This window comes from Pleurodeles waltl, chromosome 4_2, assembly GCF_031143425.1.
Source record: "Pleurodeles waltl isolate 20211129_DDA chromosome 4_2, aPleWal1.hap1.20221129, whole genome shotgun sequence".
In the NCBI taxonomy this organism is placed as follows: Eukaryota; Metazoa; Chordata; class Amphibia; order Caudata; family Salamandridae; genus Pleurodeles; species Pleurodeles waltl.
The window spans coordinates 525127056-525146395 of NC_090443.1; the positions used below are offsets into that span (position 1 = coordinate 525127056).

General features: G+C 40.6%; 1 protein-coding gene across 1 annotated transcript in view; it reads left to right on the top strand.

Moving 5' to 3' along the window:
* Positions 1-19340, top strand: part of NCF2 (neutrophil cytosolic factor 2) — a 172880-nt gene that overhangs the window by 54607 nt on the left and 98933 nt on the right. The window contains exons 6-12 of the mRNA XM_069232040.1: positions 5340-5405; positions 7823-7866; positions 8977-9118; positions 11153-11230; positions 12559-12625; positions 15796-15842; positions 16524-16675. Coding sequence (XP_069088141.1) covers positions 5340-5405; positions 7823-7866; positions 8977-9118; positions 11153-11230; positions 12559-12625; positions 15796-15842; positions 16524-16675 — 596 coding nt within the window. The remainder of the gene's footprint in view (positions 1-5339; positions 5406-7822; positions 7867-8976; positions 9119-11152; positions 11231-12558; positions 12626-15795; positions 15843-16523; positions 16676-19340) is intronic.

The following is a 19340-nucleotide window of genomic DNA, read 5'->3' on the forward strand; positions in this document are numbered from 1 at the left end:
AGAGAAAATAACAGTGGCGAAAGAGGGCAACCCTGTTGCGTGCCTCTGCACACATTGATCGGATCCGATATGGTGCCTCCTATTTTCACCCGAACTAGCGGCCGAGTATATAACAGCTTAACCAGCCGGACAAAAGAGGGTCCTATGCCAAACTGCCTCAACACCCTAAACAGGTAGGGCCACTCCAGAGAGTCGAAAGCCTTCTCCAAATCCAGGACAAGGCAGCCCGCTCTCAGCCAGACCCACCTCGCGTACTGAATGACGCGAAACAGCCGTCTAATATTATGTGAAGTGTCCCTGGCTGGCACAAACCCGTTCTGGTCGGGGTGGACCAGGCCTGGCACCTGCGGGGCAAGGCGCGTTGCCAATGCAATGGCCACAGAATTTAGAAGTCAGTGTTCAGCATCGCCAGGGGCCGATACGATCCCGTCTCCGCTGGATCCCTCCCAGGCTTGGGAAGGGATACCAGAAGTGCCTCCCTCTGAGAGGCCGACAAGCAACCCCTCTGAGCAGCTTCCTCATACATCTGGAGCAACCGGGGTGCCAGATGGGGCGCAAAAGCCTTATAAAAGTCAACCGGTAAACTATCCGGTCCTGGAGTTCTGCCGGACGCCAGCTCGCCAATGCTGAATTTTATTTCCTTAAGGTCAAGAGGCACATCAAGCGCCTCTTTCTGCTCCGCCTCCAAACAAGGGAGCTCCACAGCAGCAAGAAAATCTTTTCAGAGACTCTCAGCGGGGGCGTACCCGAAGCATACAATGCCTCATAGTGCCTTGTGAATTCAACATGTATTTCCCGGGGCGTATGCACCATCGTCCCGGCCCGAGAATGGATCTCTACAATTGGTCCCCTGTCGCAATCGCGCCAGATCAGCCAAGCTAGCAGCCTACCCACTTTATCAGCGGAAGCATGTGTTCTCGCAGAGTGTGCGGCTTAGTTCAAACATCGTAAGTGCTCAAGTAGTGACCGGTGCTCAGTACGCGCCCCAGACAATTTCCGGGCGGCCGTCGAACTAACAGCCGCCTCGCTCACTGGGCACAGCATATTACGTTCCACCCGGGTAAGGTCGCGTTCAACGGAGCGGCGCAGGGTACACTGGGTCCTGGTGCTGGTGAATATACTTAATAAGGAATTGTTCACATGTCCACTTTTCAAGGTTTATTTTGAATTATATACTTATTCATTCTACAGTGTTATGTGTTGCATATAGTGTTCATTGCTGAGAATGACTACGTGATTTATTTCCAGCCCAGTTGTGTTTACATTGAGTTGATTATCCCTTGCTTCTTTCTGTATTCCAGTGTACAACCAAGGGGATGTTTAGTTGGTTGATGCATGTACCTCTGCACTTACATTTAGCTTCAACTCCCACTGGTTTAATGGGAATGTTCTGTTTAAGTTGTCTTGCAGTGCTAGAGTTGCACTCTTTCTTTGTAATGTGTGAATGTTTCCAAATAGTCAAGATACAGGGGTGACAGGAGGTGCAAGAATATAGAATGTTGAAATGGTGCAGATGCCCAAAGATACAAGGTGCCTTCATACCAGAGGGGTCACCAGATACCCAATGTATTGAAGGTATTGAGAATGATCAGGTGCAAGTTAAATTACAGATACCAGAGCCTTCCAGAAACAGATGGATGCAAGGTGACTAAATCGTGTAGATGGAGCTACTTGAAGATGTACAGCGAGCAATAAGTTAGAGGTTTGCTAGCAGAGTGTGTGATATTGTTGATGTTCCTCTTATGATGAGTGTGGAAGTAGTTATGAAGTAAGCAGTCTGTTTATTCCCTATGTTCCACATGGTAACTTCGGTCCTTTATGGTGAACTTGCTTTGTATTATGTTCTTTTTTTCTGTTGGTCCTTAGCCTGATGAGGAAGGTTTGTGATGTCCTAGGTAGCCCTTGGGCTACATTGGTGTGAGTAGTTGAAAAATGTCTGTGAGTTCACCTATTTTTGTGAGTTACTTTGTGATTTCATTGTTTCTGTCCCCTGCACAATGAACTACTGATTTGGTCATGATCTGGAAATCATTCGTTCTGGTATTATAACTTGAATTTACCAATTATCATCAAAATGTGGCCTGATTAACTTATCACTAAATAAGAAACTTGTTCTGTGTGGAGAGTTTAATTTATCCCTATCGGGGTGACTGGTAGGTGATTGCATCTTCACCCCAGCCAAGACGGGGGGAGGATATATAGGTAGGTAAAGACTAGATTTTCAGAACTGGTCCCAAGCGCCAATATCAAAATAAAGACATTGACACCAATGGCAGTGTAATTAATAATCTAACTACTGCCCTAGTATAGATGTGCTATGATACCCATACAGTCCACCACTCATTAGACTGAGACCAAACACATTGCCTCCAGCATATCCTGGCTTTCCGACTGAGGAAGTGTGCTAGCATAGACTAATATTCACCAAGAAATATGGTGGGGTAAGGTGAGCCATTTATTGTTGAGATGATGGCCTTTCTGCCCACCAGGTCAGTGGAGGCACTGGTATCAGCTCCCCTGGCAGAGGACGGCCCCCAATATTAGCTGGCATGGACCTTTGTGGTTAAACTGCATCTGGCAGTTTGCAGAATGCACATTCACCACACTGGAATGCAGAGTGGGTTGTCATGATTTTGATCACACCTGCATTATTTTTTGTCTTTCAGCAACGTATCCCTCAAGTAGTTCCTCCCACCAGACTCTGAAGTAGGTCTTTGATCTCATCATCAAACACACATATGTGTATGCTCATAAGAATAGGGCACCCTTTTCATCACAACAAAAGACACTCGGTTTTCTGAAATTTTATGATATATGGTCTCTTTAGTCCGGGACATCTCATATCAAAATCATGGATCTGAAGGTGCTATTCTTTACTCTGAAGGTCTTCTCATCCTTTTGCAGGTGAAACATCTACACCATAAGTGCCATGTATTATCTAACAAGCAGCAGCAGACATATCTCCCTCATAGATATAAATTTGTGGTGCGGTCCCAAAACTGCGTCTTTTCAGTGGGTTTCACCCTTTTTGCCACTCATCAACAAGGCATCAATAATGCTAAGGCAGACGTCCTGAGCAGGGGGGCTCACTGCCCACATGATAAGGGACTTCACTGGGAGGTGATCACCCCTCTCTTCAAGAATCAGGGCTTCCTGGCAGTTGTCCATTTCCTGTAGATGAGAATTGGATGAACCCTCTACAGTTATCTTGAGTGGGCACATGTTTTCTGTTCTTTTTAGATGCATTCTTGATTATTTGTCTTTAAGCTATAGTCCTTCCCCTCGTTTCACATTTAAGTCAGAAGCAACAGATGTTTCTCACCAGGTAAGAAGCTCATTAACACTTTGAGTAAGAATTAAAAATGAATATGTTTGACTAGGCCGATAGGTTTCGCCAGGTGAAGACACACACCTATCTCTTCTAGAGTGCCAAAGGAGATAACTCAGCCTCCACTCTTTTACATCTTTGCTAAACCAGTGGGCACCTTGTGCCTGGAACAGGTATGCGTGATCCACCAGTAAAAAGATGCGATCTAGTTGTTTTCCTTTAAATATCACAGTTGGCTTTCTGCAGTTGTTGACTTGCATGTCTTGTGATTAATTCCAAACCTCATTTTAAATGCCCCGCAAGTTTTCTGCAACATACATATTCCAGGCTCTGAAGCTATAAATACTGTGTGCTTTGAAGCTTAATCAGATGGAGTGCAAGAGAGATCAAGCATGCACCAAACACAGGCTTGCTTACAGGTGCTTGATTTCAGTAAACACTACCACTTAGTTGTGTGGTTATTGTGTGGACAGTCTGCTTGTTGTTACATTGGCAGTGAGGACAAGATGAATATTCTTTGTTCATCTTCATTATCATTGTAATGACTAGTTGTATGTGCATTGGCAGTTGAGTTTTTTTAAGTTACAGTGATACATGTCACACAAAACCCAATAAAAGTATTACTTATGGTATAGGCACCAACTCACTCTGCCCTTTCACCAACATTCCAGAGCTGTAGCACACACAATTTCACTCTTGCGTCCTCACAACATTTGTAAACACACATTCCAACCGTTGTACTAACTTCAATCAAGTCATATTATCACAGTGTCCCACTCAATCTCCTCCATGGATCAGTCTACACGTGCCAGGTCATTTCTTCAACTTACTTTGTGTTTTTTTCCAGTATGTTATGAGACATGGCAAGCTTCTTGATGGAAAGCCACTTGCCTTTTCTGTCTTGGTATTCCATGGGTAAAAAAACTCTAACTGTGGTGATGGACAAGCCACCACTGATTGGGCTGCTATCACCACTTCTAAATGCATTTAGAATGTCCCATTTAGCCCCAATAGCTGACACAGCAGAGGGTCTGCCAACAGGACATCCTCCATCTACCATCCTTTGTGGTGGTATAGTAGGACACTGGAGTGGAATTTTGATGATTACTGTTTGAATTCCCATTACTGCCTTTCTCGAAATCAGGTCCCTGCGTCTCACTTTACCTACTTTTTTAATAGTCCATGCAATAGTCTCTCTGTAGTAGTCAGGAAACAAAAAGAGGTCCACAATTCTTTACTTCCCACTGCACATTGGTACTTAGAGATATTCTGAATGAAAACTTGCAAAAGAATGGGAGGAAAACACCAACTCATCTTAAAGTGACAAATATTTAAACAGCTTGCTACCACGGGTCTCTTAACACACATATCGTGTACATGTTATGCTTTAAGTCATTTTTATTACTCAATTACATAATTATTAGAAAACACATCACAGTAGTATTTTTGAAGGGCATGGAACCGGTTTTCAATAAAAGGGTATTTTTGCTTAATTATTGACAATTGAACAACAATGTGTTTAAATAGAACAAGAAATAAAAGATGAGTGTTTTCTATTTATACGTCGATGTTTCCTCCCACAATCCATCCTTCCATTCTCCACTACCACGTACCAGAAGTTATCAGTTACTTTAAAAGTAAGCAATGATTGTGTCACATCTCCACCCCATTCCTGCCTGTATGTATTTTCCCTTCTTCATTTCTGTGTTGCATACCCCAATTACTGAATGAGTAATTATGAGAATGAGAGCATTAAGTCAAGCTCATCTCACGTAAGTCCTTTTGAAGCACTAAAATGGGCTGTTTTAAGTATGGGTTATTTTGAGAAGAGTCATTTTGAAGCACTACCCATTTAGACAAACAAACAGAGGGTTGTGTGTAAGTGTCCTAGAGAATGTTTTGTTTATGGATCACCCAACAGAGAGGACCTTCCAAAGCTAAGGGCAGTATTGTGAGACTGGAACACTGTGAGAAAACACAAACAATGCTAAACCTGGTTTTCTTTTTCTAGGTGGTTGTTGTGGCGTCTGTTGTTGACAAGGACACATACTCTGGATTTGCTCCTCTTCAGCCACAGGTGAAATCTTTTGTTTCCTTTGACACAGGTTGTTAACTTGTCTACTGGGAAAGATGAGTACATATTTTTAATTCCCCTTTTTTGATTTAGAAACCAGAAATTTAGCACACATGATGCATTTTATATTGAGCAGTGTACTGCAGTTCAGATGCGAATGCTGTTCAGCTGTGTTAAGTTATTTTTATTCAAATCATTTATTATTTTCCAGACACATTTACACATATATTCAATAACACAATTGAGCTTAAAACTGTCATTTCATACATGTTCTTAAAAAAGTTAGGGTTTGATTAAATGTGCAACAATACATAGATAGAAACTATAAAAGATACTACTGTACATCTTTAAAGCACATACAGATTGGCACACCTATAAACTCATTTGTTCAGCCACATAAAAGCTCAGAAGTGTTCCCCAAATTTCATCAAGAATCTAGTTTACCCCATTTCTAAATGAGATTATTTTGAGACCATCTAGAAGCCCTGTCTTCTGATAAAACAATCTAAGACAAAATTTGTCCCAATCTTCCAGTTCTTCAACACCAAGTGTTCCTACACATGAGTAAATGCTTACCTTTATAGTTTTGAGTAACTTTACTACTTTGTGCTATTCACCATTTAGGCTTGCAAATTTAGTTAAAAGTGTAGACCTACATGTCCCCACAACCCCCCTCACCTCTAACTTTTCTAACTAATTGTAACGTTTCACACAAAGGAAGTATTAAGAAAACTTTTAAAAATGTATTAAAGTGTAAACATAAAAAAAAAAAATAGTAAACATATTTTTTGAGAAACATATTAATGTAAATAATTTTAAATATTTATTTGAAATGCAGAAAAACATAAAAATGCAACAGCATTGTTGATTAAAGTATTACAAATAAATATTTTATATTTCTTAAGATTTATATAATCCTACTTAAAATATACATTTTATATTGATTATGTACTACAAATATAAAAAAGTATTAAAAAATATAGTTAATTTAAATAAATGTAAATATTTCATGTTTTGAAATTAGTTGCATTAATGTTTAAAATTCCAAAAGTTAAAATATTATAATAAACTAATATTTAATTGTTTTATATACAACTTTTTAAATACTAAATTACATTTGTTTATATTTTTAACAAGTTAAAATAATAAATGTATTTAACATTAGTTCTTGTGCGAATTTATTTTAAGTCACTGCCACCGTTATTTTCTATGGGAGGGTGCAACAGTACCAGTTGTTGGCCAGGTGTGGTGCTGGACTTGGATGGTTTCTGATCCTTCTTTTGCTGAAATAACTTTAGAAGTGTAGTTTGTGAATAGCAAAGTGCTTATTTTTTGGTGAGTGGGTGAATGTTCAACCCAAACTCCTCTCAAACCAACCTTTAACTCCTCCTTATCCCTCCCTAAACCCTTTCCATGTATTTGTAAATATTCTTCATTTTCCAGCCACACTCTCCTTGCCCCTCCCACATTTACTTCTAAAAATGTATATCTAAGTGTGCAGAAGTATCTGCAGTCTGATCAGAGATCTTTGCACTTAAAAGATGGCAAGGTGGAGATTGTTTTTTTTTTCCTCTCAAAACCTTTCTCTTTGTTGCATACACCCAACCCACAGAGCATTATTTGCCACTGTATATTTTAGTACTACCTTGATTGAATGGTCATTTGTGGCTGCATAGCTTGCTTTTTTACATGTTGAAAGGTTTTTACATTGATTTATTATAGCCAACACAGCATGTTTTTGTCGGTACTCAAATCCTCAGTTATTCTTGGTCCTGAAGTGGAATCACTGTGCCTTGCTGCATAGATTGTGTTGCCGCAGCCAAACATAAGTGAACGGTCTAGCTACAGAGACTGTTATCATAAGAACAACAGAACAACGCTTGACAAATAACTGTCCCATGTGCTGTACTACACAGCTGGAAATATGTATTGAAAGCAAACCACAAGACTCACATAAGCGGTGTAGATGGCAGACAGAGGCACAGCGAGTAGGTAGTTTGTGCCTCCAGTTGTTCATGGCAGGGGCGTAATGCAGGCCCTAAAGTGTAGGGGTCCGCTACCCTTTATGAGGGCTAAGACCGTTCAGGGGTCCCCCATTCAACCCAAGACCATCTCATATATGTGCAATCTGGTAGAGTCCGTGATACCTCACCACATTCTGTGGGGGGCCCCCCATCATTTTGTGTTACGTCACTGTGTCAAATGACCCTCAGGTGTTTAATTTTTTTTTAAACCCAACATTTGGATTGTCATCATTTCAGATGATGGTATAAAATAGTGACAACTGTATACAACAATAGATAAATGCTATATTAAGCAATTGGAACAGGAGAGAGTGTATGTTTACTTTGTGTCTTCCTTTGATCCTCATTATGCAATAATCAGAATGTATGGACTATTTTTCTGATCTTTCTTTGCAGGCTGTTGAACCACCACCCAGGCCAAAGACCCCTGAAATCCTTAGGTGAATATCAGTCTCACCTGCACCTGTATGTTTCCTCATTGTTTTATTGTGGTATTTTGCGTTTAATGCCATCTTGATTAAAAGACTACACACACATGAGAGAAAAGTGCTACCGTCCACCCACTCCTGACACCAAGCTGGAGATCTTTATTCTTGCTCCGTGATGTGACACCTTCGCCTGATCTTAGGTGCCATGTCAAACAACATAACTTCCAACAAACACTTATTTGGAGGGACTTGTCCTAATTTTCCCTAATTTTTAGTTGAGCAAGATCAGGTACCTAGAGTGATCCTTTCATCAAGTGCAAAGTCTCTTAAGTCAAGGTGCTGCACCTTTCTCCCCCACCCATTTCTAATTATGAGCAACTTACCATCTCCTTTGCTGCTGATTATAGGTAGCCACTGCATCCTGCCCCCCTTCCATTGCTATCACTGCTGCCACCCTTACCTTTGCACCTTCTTCTGTTGATTCTAGACAAAGCCTCTCATCTCCTTTCCCTACTTGTGGTTCTAGGCTAAGCCTCAATTCTTTCTACTCCCTCTACTGGCATTTTAAGAAAAGTCTTCCAACTGCCCCTCTGACATCTGATTCAAGGCAAAGCCATTCACTTACTGAACTACCCCACCTCTTCTCACCGTTAATGCCATATGAACCCGCTTAACATTTCTAATCCTCTCACTGTTCCTCCCAATGTCGACTTTATGTTACCTCACCACCTACCCACTTCCCAAGCTAAAACTGATTTCGCTGCCATAACCCTTAGTGCGCATAAGATGTAGACCCTTGCTGCCTGACCACAATTTAACCCAACTTGCAGTCTCCCCAATCCGCACTTCTCCCATTCCCACACTCTCCTTCCATGTATAGGGCCTTTGAAAGGAAGCCTTGTTAACTGTGTCTTCTGCACGCCCTGCTATATTCTCTCCCACTATCATATTCCTTTCTCAAGTCCTAGACATGTGTAAGATAGCCTTGTTGTTGTTATCCCTCCCTCCCATACACTCCACCCATAGCTCATACTTCTTTCATGTCTAAGAAAGCCTTATCCTGTCTTCACTATATCCATGCTCTTGACTTCTCCCATCATTACATTTTTCTCTCATGTCTAGGGCCTTTGAAGGGAAGCCTCATCGTGTTCTCTATGAGTTCACCCCAGCAACGCCAGAGGAGCTGCAGGTCCTCCCGGGGAATATTGTTTTTTTGCTCAAGGAATGTGATGATAACTGGGCCACCATCATGTTCAACGGGAAGGTGACAAGAGAACCATTCATTTTTAACCCAGACTTTCCTAAATTAAATAAAACTCCAGTCAGGCACCTGGAATTTGAATTAAGGAGAACGTGAATGATTGAATCCACTATTTGCTTTGCTGGGGAAACCAGACAAAATGGTGCCTTACATAATGAAGTTACATGTAGTAGGTGTATATGGCACAAGTCACAGTCAATGTGGCAGGAGGAGCAGGCCAAGAAGCAGTAATCAGAGAGGGGCACAGACCTAAAATGGGATTTACAAGTGGAAAGTGAAGGTGTAACTAGAGGGTTGAACTGTGGTAACAGCAACAGAGTAAATTCTGTGAGACAGCATGTTCTGTGATACATACGTTGAGGTGGGGAAAGACCTTAGAGATACAGACTGAGTGGAGGTCAGCCATGTAGGGTATACAATTAGAGTGAATTAACCCAAGGGGTGCATTAAAATAGAAGGTAGGCATAAGGAGTGGAGTGTAAGGAAAGTTTCAACTCCAAATTCTTAAAAACAAAAGTTACTTTGACCCAAGAGGTGCAAAGAGAGAGTATTTTTCAAGGAGTAAAGAACATGAGGGAAACAGGCTAAAATTGTACTGTAGTGGGAGAGAATTGCCAGACCAAAGGTGAGCAGAGCAAGATTTAAGAAGAGCAGCCGAAGAGAAAATCCAATCACCTTCATAAATTGAGGTGCAAGACCACTGTGTGTAGAGTGAGGGAACAAATTGGGTGCCCAAAGACGATTTAGACCCAAGGTTATGATTTGTAAGTGGGTGCCAGACCCTAGACCCACACTGTATATGTGAATGAAACTCTGGAGGTGCATTAAATGGATGGAAGGTTGATCCCAGGGATGCAGCGTAAGTGAAACTAAGGCACAAAAAATGTTAGTGAGTGTCATACCAAGGGATTGCATAGTGAGGGAGAGTCAGCCTTAAGAGATGCAGAGAAAAGTCATCAAACACAAGAGATGCAAAGTGAGGGAGACTCATATAAGGGTTGAAAAGTGAGTGATGACCCAAACATATGGGCTCAACTTCCCCTTACCCCATATCTCTTGCTCCCAAGTCTCTCACTATGCATCTCCTTTTAATTTTTATTTTAATGGGTTTCTATTTTGTTGTCAAAACCAACCACAAGGGTTTAGTTACAGACAGAATATTCCCAAGTGGTCAAGTCATACAATCTTGTTGTTCATAGCTGGGTTAATCGTAAAAAAGTAAAATATATTTCACCAATTTATCATAGCCATAAATCACAAAAGGACACTGTTGTTTAACCAGTTGTGTGGAAATGCTCTCCGCTTGTGATTAGAGGTGGGGTTAAATATATCTCACACTCCATCTCCTAATTTGCATGTAGTTATTTTATATCCAGGCTCACATATTTTTTCTAAGTTTTTGGGACAGCCCTTCACAGAGAATACTTCTTTTCGCAGTCATGGACCAATCCATGTTGTGATTCTGTTCTCCAATCACTCTACATCTCTTGGATCTGATGACTCTTTTCCTAATGCAGACGTCTTTTCTATTGGACTCTCCCCTACTGAGCTTGAGAGTAGGACACAAACTATGCAGAAAACAGGGGGAGTCATGTACAAGGCTTGCAGTGAGATGGAAAGTTAAAACTAAGAGTTCAGCCTGAAGGTGATCTGTTCCAGAAAGGTAAAGAGTGATGCAGGAGTCAAGCTGAAGGTTAATAGATTGAAAAACGCCTGACCCAACAGACTAAGCTTGAGGGCTGATGAAACGTGTCTCAAGTGAAACAGGGTTAGCTCTAAGAAATGAGCATAGCAGGGGATGGGGGGAAGGGGAGAGCAGGACGGGATGCCAACACCTAAGGGATGAAGAGCAAGGAGATTCAGACCCAACCTGACCAAGCGGGAAATCAGGCCCATGCGAAGGCATTGTAAGAGGGAGTCGGAGTGTAACATGTTGAACGTTTAGATCCATTGTGTATCAAGTGAAGGGGTGGAGCCACAGTTGGGTTAATAAATATATGAGGAATTGTATCTTGATTATCTTGTCTCTTTTCTCAGAGCGGGATTGTGCCATGTAACTACCTAGAGCCTCTGGAACTCCAGTTTCATCCTCAGTTGCAGACACCAGAGACACAGGTAATGTGCCACTGATAGCCAAGAGGCAGGAGAAAAGGGAATATATTGAGCCGGTGCAAGACAGAATGGGGAAGGGGGGATCCTAAATCCTGCAGGTCACAGATGACACTCCAAATATACTTTCTAATTAACAAATTTGTTTTCAATCTGCTAGAAGCTGCATGCCCAGGTGTCGAGGGCACTGTCACTCTCTGTAAACACACAGATCTGCATAGTGTGAATAAACACAGGTCTTCATTGGATTTTTCCATAGAGAAACCGAGTCTCTGATATAGTCACCATCATATAGAGACCAAACTAAAGTTTCCTTCTAACAACTTAAGTTACTCAGATTTGCCAACCCCTTCATCCCAAAGGATGATTTCAAACAAGCTGTGCAGGCACTGGTCACATTGTGACTTGGCTGTGGGCACTGGTTAATGGTATCCTAGAAAGTTGTCTCACTCCCTTAAAAGCAGCATTCCATACAGCTTTCTGATTGATCTCAATTTTGAGTGAGGAAGGAACAAAAAACAACAGTATTAAAATTGCTACAATGACTGCCACTAGTAGCGAGATGCAATTACAAAACTGCATGCATCTCCTTCAGTACTCTAAAATTAAGCACAAAAGTTACATCAACCAAATTAAATGTATCAGGAGGCTACCAGCATTTATGTAGCAAATCTGCACTTTGACTAGAAATCCCATTTTTTCAGTGAAAGTTCCACATGTTCTATTTTATTGTTCTCTGCTAATGTCCCTAGATCTGGCCGACCTACCGATAGAAATCAGTCCAGGCCAGTCCTTCCTCATTTTCATTAACAAAATGTAGTACTCCAGCAATTATAACCAGAGTTTGTTTGCAAAATATCCAGTTGCAGACTATTTTCATGTAACTTAACATCTGGTATCTCCACGTTTCCATTTGTTTTGGAAACCTTTATTACCTGATCTAACTGTATATTTTATGTCTAAGGAAACATCTTTTTATTTCTCTTCCCACTAACTAGAGTAATATGACATTACTTATCTTGGATGTAGGATGACTTAACCCATCTGTATATATGATGTCAACAAAACTGATGAATATTGGTCTTTTCACTTATGTCTTGAATAACATTTTATGTTGCATGGCCACATCTACACTTTCATTGAACGTATCTATTACTTAAAAATATTTCTGATCTCATCCAGGATGTGTTTGCACTATCCAGAAAAACAGAACCATGTAATTTAATATTATTTTTCTTATACAAAATAAAACACCGCTAGGTCCCCTACTGATGCAGGGCGAGTTTTCCCACTTACCTGGCTTTGATTACAAAAGATATAATTGATTTTTTTAGGAAAATAAATCTCAAGAGACTCCAATTCCAGCAGCCCCGAATTCAGCAGCACCAAGCATTGTCATTGGTAAGTGATGATTCATAACTGTTCATTTGGTGTAGGCATGAACAAGCAAGGGACCTGCAAGTATGTAGAAAGATAAATCTTGTGAGGATGCTTTAACAACTATTTAAAAGGACATTTTGGGTCCAAGGCAGGGCTGCAGAAGGACAGAAACATAGAAATTGTAAATGTTTAAGAAACTTATTTTCGAACATTGTGCATGTACAAGTATCCATGGGCATAGACAGTCTTAACAAACAGTAATGATAACGGTTGAATCAGGCTATGCTGAACTACAACCCAGTCAAATACTGAAACATCATTCTACACACATCAATCAGTAATTACCATGCATAGCCTCGATTTTATTATTTGTAAGGCACATGGACACAAAAAGGCCTTGTGAAGCTAAAGGCTTAAAAGAATGAGAAGCAGCAAAGTGGCCTGGTGAAGTCAGAAGTTGGCAAATTCAGCATAACCCAAAATAAACTTTTTAATACTTCTTCTAAATACAAGGTGATTCTAAATTCCTAAGTTCCAAAGGCAACTGAGTCTTCGACTAGGTACCTCAAGAACACCTACACAAATGTTTTCTCTTGATATCAGGTGTGGAGCCCAAAAGTGAATTTTCAGGGCACAAGGAGTGAGTGGCAGTATATTGGCAAATATGATTGGCAAGATCACTGAGCTCTCTGTCACAGAATCTGTCAGAAACAACTTTTTCTCCAGAGCCAATTGTGTGCTGCAAGTAAATGATCAATTTTGCAGAGATTCTAATATGTACTTGCTGTAGATTAGCCAAAAGATACATGGCTTACCACTTTACAGGATATTACAATAATCAAGTCTGGAGAGAATGCATTCTTCATCTACTGTAGGATAATGATTCATTAGAAGAAGTGGGAAGACTTGTTGACTTGTGCCTTCAAATACAACTTGTGATCCAAAAAAATCTTGAAAGACTTAACTTCCACGGTGGGTGTCAGAGGCAGCCCCATGTTCTGTGGCCACCGGACATAGTAGCAGTGGTTACGACTTGTTCCCATCTCGTCCTTCTCACTATTTCTGACCTGACTTCTTGTCTGTGGATCAAGTCACAACTATTCTTTCAGCTGCCAACACATTTTGAGTCCTCAGGAGAAGCATGAACTAACCTCATGTTCTCTGCCAGAACAATGCATTCTCACTCTATCAAATTTGAGCCATAATCTTGTCTACCAACCAACTGTAAGTTATGTTTATGTTCTCTAAACAAGTGTAGACTAACCTGATGTCCTCCAACCAAGTCTAAAGCATTCTCATGCCTTTCGACCAAGTTTGAATTACTATAATATAGGGGTGGTGCCACACAAATTGTACATGACGGCTTATTTACTTTCATGCCTAATATTCACCCATTATGATACTTTGGGTCTTTCATCATCTGATTTCAAACACAATGCAGTAAAATGTGGTAATCTCAACAAGATATCATTTGACACCAATTTTCCAACTTGACTTCAGAGCAGCAGAGTCAAATTTAATGTGTTGAATATGTCCGTCACACTGCTCAGTGGCTTGGTCAGGAGTGCAGTACAATTTCAGGCTTGTGGGTAACAGAGTAAACAAGGTAGGATTATCCTTTTCTGATGACCTTAAACGTCAGAGAAACACTGAAGTCAGAAGACAAGTAGTTGACATGAACAGTATGCAAGTAGCTACAAAAAAGACAATATTTGACTGATTAATGGGAAATGTCTCCAAAGTAGCATAATGCTGAGTAGTTTATCAAGCCTGGGCACCATCCCATGAAACTGTGCTGCGCTCAACCCTTTCTCTCAATGACAAGCAGATAGAACATATTTACTTTTTGCCCTCATTAGATAGAAAAAATCTAGAATCTTTCTGCATGTTTCTACACATTTTGAGCTTGTGCGTTTTTGTTTTGTAAAACTGACTTACGTGAACTGTTCCTAATATTTGTTTACAACAAATAATTAACAGGTTTTTGATGTGTTTCATAGTGCACTAGAGATTTTGTTTTTATTCTTCATGTTTGCGAACAACCTCATTATTTCATTTGAAGGAGCTACGCACCAAGGTTTTAAGTGGTTTGTGAGAAAGGGGATGGTGTGTCCATGTATTATATGGGATAAGTAGCCCCTGCATACATGATAAGGGTATTGTAAGGCACCTCGGAGTCCTATACCTTTATAAAGGAACTGGCCTTTGGCCTTTTTCCTCTATATCCTTATGGAGCTCCTTAGTTACTTGCAGTATCCCTGTAATGTACAGCAGGGTAACTTATCCCTTATGTAATGTCTAATCAAGTCTGAAATATCCCTATGTCATCCCTCTGAGTCTGTAAGTCCCTCATATCCTGCAACCAGATCTGAACTATTCTAATGCCTTCCGAACACATCATCCTCATGTTGTCCAACTATTCTGAACCATTGTTATTCCCTTCAGCCAAGTATGAACTATTGCTATATGCTGTATATTTGCCCGAAATATCTTTATGCAGTCGACCCAGATCTGACCTAACCTCATATAATTCACCCCAGTCTAAACTATGCTCACGTTCCCTCACCAAACTTGGACTATCTTTAAGTCATCCAACCAAATCAAAACTTTTGTCATGTACTCTATGTAAGCCTGAACTATCCTAATGTCCTTCAGACATGTCTAAACTATCCTCATGTCATATGTGTAGGCCTGGAGTACTTATTGTCCTTCACCCAAGTCTGATCTACCTTCACATCCCCTAATCAAGTCAGATTATCATCATGTCCACCACCCCCACCACGTCTGAATTAAACAACCACTGATCTTCCAAGTCTAAACCACATTAATGTTTTTCGTGTCTTCTACCCTATTCTCGCGTCTTCTATCCAAGCCCAAACTATCTTCATGTCCTTAATCTCAGCCTGAATTCTGTTGTGCTTTCCAGCTAAGTACACATCTTTTCACAATCTGTCTGCCAAGTCTGACTTGTGCACCCATTGGCCTTTGAACTGTCCTCTAACCAAGGTCACTGCATGGTTGCAGGCAGCATGGTGAAGGTTCTGTGGGATCTTCTCTAGTATTGCCTCATTTCTTGCAAGCAGTGCATTTAAAGACTGTTACAAAAGCACCTAGAATTACTATAATTTGTTCTATGTGCTCTAAATGCTGCGCTTCTCGCTGACACTGGTGTGCTTTCATTTCTTTTGCAGAAAAAAGTTCCCTTTCACCGGAGACCCAGATAAAAGGCGAAATGGAGGTAAAGCCTTGTTTTTTATACTCTCTGAGCATAGGGTAAGATTAGTGCATTTAACCAAAAAAGAGGGAAGTTGTTGTACTATTTAATTTGTCTTGGCATGTATTTTAGTCCAGTGTAGGAATGGGAGGAGGGGGACATATTGCCCCTTCCAAGGGGACTATAATTATAAAAATAGTATTGACTAATTATATGAACCATAAACCATCTGTTGTCACTTAAGCAATAGAATATATTGTAAATCAGAAGCATGGTATTCATATAATCCCCCTGTGATAAATAAAAGGCTGAGTCAGCTATGTTGGGATGCAAAATCCTTACCAGCAAATTACAAACAATGTCTGCTGACTGCGCATTCTAACAAGGATATTTGGCTAAAGAAGGCATGCAAGTTCCTGCTCATTCATTTCACGACCTTTCTATTGAAGGATGCTTTTGAGAGTGAAATGATGGTTCAGTGTCCATGACCTTGAACTTCGTAGCCTTACTTCAGAGGGACCAGATTTAGAGGTGTGCATTTCATTTGTCTCCCAAACCCTTCTAATATGTGACAATATATATTGCTCATTCATCTCTGCCTGCTGAGTTTTTTTAGCAGTTTTATGTAGCATAAACAAGACTCAGTTTGTGCCAGATCGTTTCATAAAATGTTCAAGATGTTAACACGTTTTCCATCCACTGTAGGGGAAGAAACTAGAGTGTCCAGATAACTACATTATCAAAGTGCACTACAAATTCACAGTGAACCTGCAGGTGCAAGAAGAACTTTCATATGATGAGATCCTGGAAGCGGTGTCCAAAAAGCTGGAAATCCCAAGAGAACGCACCAGGCTTTGGTAGGTTGAAAAAGTCATGACCACAAAACTTAGAAGAACAATATCCCAGAAATGAGGATGTGTTGCCCAATAAATATCCATACTTTTTATCTCCATGTACAATAGAAACACTCAAATCTGCCCATAAAATTATTTTTCAGTAGCACAAATGTTTACTTATATCCTCTAAAATGATTCCATGTCAAAGAACTCAGATATTGTACCAGCGGCAGTAAATATCTGCCTCAAACAGGACCTTTATGCAATTTGGTGGCAGTTCCCCTCAACCAGGAAATTTTGCAAAATAGAGGGCTAAATGGTGCATTTCAGAAAACGGTTTTCATATAATTGGCAAAAAATCCAGAGGTTTTCATGGGGCAGTAATCAAATAGTTGATTATTCTTTTTTGTGCTAGACAAGCTTTACCACCATAGGTGTTGGTAGTCACCCTCCTTAAGACAATGTGGCAAAATTTCGCAGTCTCCGTTGTTTTCATACACTTTGCATGTTTTTCAAATTCTGTTGGACAATTCCTTTTTAATCACCATCATCTATGTTTTTGAGTTTTTTAAACTGGGCATGGAAGACAATATTAGTTGCAGTCAATTTTCAGACTAACATGGTTTAAATTTGTTGACTCTGAACAACTATTTGTTGGTCAAGAAATGTCTCTTTTTCTTCATTAATGAAGAGGTGGAGAAGATGTTGTCCAAATGATGTGGAATGTGAAAGCCATGCAAACAGTATGCAAACAAAATGTATGAATTGAGAAAATGCAGCAAAGAACAAGAGAAATAAAGAACTAATGGCAATAAAAGATACAAATTTGCAAATATTAGATCTTTGTATAGCGCTTAGAAACACATTAGCTCCAACTGGGGCTATTATGACATCTTGTCAGAGTAATTTCTAACAGTCCAATGTCACTTATGAGGGAGTGCGAGCCGGCCATGGAGTCGCATGGATCCCGGATACAATACCTTCGAAGATGATGATGAAACAAAGACATTGCACGGAATTGGGGAGTTGAGGCAACGTTGGAGCTGGTGCAGCATCTGTTTGTTACTGCCACCGGGGAGGTTAGGTGTCAGTTCCATGCTACCAGGCAGGGGAGGTGAGGTGTTGGTTCCTTACTGTTGCAGGGGAGGTGATATGGCATTGGCAGCAAGGCGTCAGTGTTCTGCTTTGCTTCAAACTAAGAGGGAACGAGGCAAAAGAATCTAAAGACTGCAACACGCTTAGTCTGAGTAATAAATTTATTAAGGCACTTCCCAGGGTTCAAACATAAGTATCCAAAAATATTAACATGAGCGCTCAATTTGAATGCAGCATAACACGTGCAGATACTAAAATAATCACAACAGTTGAATATTATTAAGCAGAGAAAATGCAATATATCAACAATGAATATGTATGCAGTGAATATATACATCTGTTTTTCTGTGCTTGCTATGTTCAAGGTAGTATTCCGGATTCTTGGACTGGGAGTGTTATAGTCCCTATATCTAAAAAACGGAGATAGATTGATACCCCAAAATCATCGCCAAATTGCTTTGTAGTGGGTAAGATATTTGCAAAAAGCATATTAATGCACCTAACAAGATGAGTTGAGGAAAATGCAATTCTACCAGTGGAACAAGCAGGCTTTAGAAAGGCACATAACACTCTCGATAACATCTTTTTAATGCAGACGATAAATGAAAAATACGTTCAGGTTAGGGGAGGAGCAGTATATGCTGCATTTATAGACTATTCTACTGCGTTCGATAGTGTGGATAGGAAGATTCTGTGGAGGAAGCTGCTCGGGCTGGGGGTCCCGCCTTGCCTGCTATGCCTAGTTATAGCTTTGCACTCATCCACCTGGTGCAATGTCCTTTTGGGAGGAGTGCAGGGTTTGTCCTCCAAATTCATCACAAAAAATGGGCTGAAGCAGGTATGCATACTGGCACCACTGCTATTTTCCCTTTACATCTATGACTTGCCCGCTGCTTAAGGGAAGGCTGATGGTTATGCACCTAGAATAGGTGGCCGCTCCATCGCCTGCCTTTTATACGCAGATGACGTAGTGATGGCCCTTACCCTTAAAGGTCTAGATCACTGTCTGGTCGCCCTGATTCAGTACTCTGTGCAGCATCACTTGAAAATTAATACACTTAAATCTCAAGTAGTACGATTTGTTGGGAAAAGAGCTAATTTATCTTGATGCCTTGGCAAATAAGCTAGTACAGGTAAACTCATGTTTTTTTTTAGGTAAAATTCTATCCGGCTCTCTCAGTGATCAAGAGCATATCCGGAATAATATCAGCAAGGCCCTATCTCAAGCTCAAGGTTTAGTGGCCTTTTATAATGCAGCTGACCGGAGCCACTTTCTTCATTTACTCACAGGTTACCAAGCTAAGATCCCTGCCACCCTCCTGTATGCAATAGAATGTATGGAAATCTCAAAATGGGACTTTCCTTGATAGGATAGAAGGGTGGATTCTAAGACGTCTTGCCTCTTGTAATAACTAGGCCTCAGTGACAGCTCTAAGGCTAGAATTTGGCATTAAGAATTTCTTTGTCCAGGGCCTTGCGGCGGTAGTCCGGAGAGCCCACTGCCTAGCACATAGGAAGGAACGAACTCTGAGAAACCTGGCTTTCACAGCAATCTTTAATAATCTGGGAGGGAAATCCAGGTTTTTCTGAA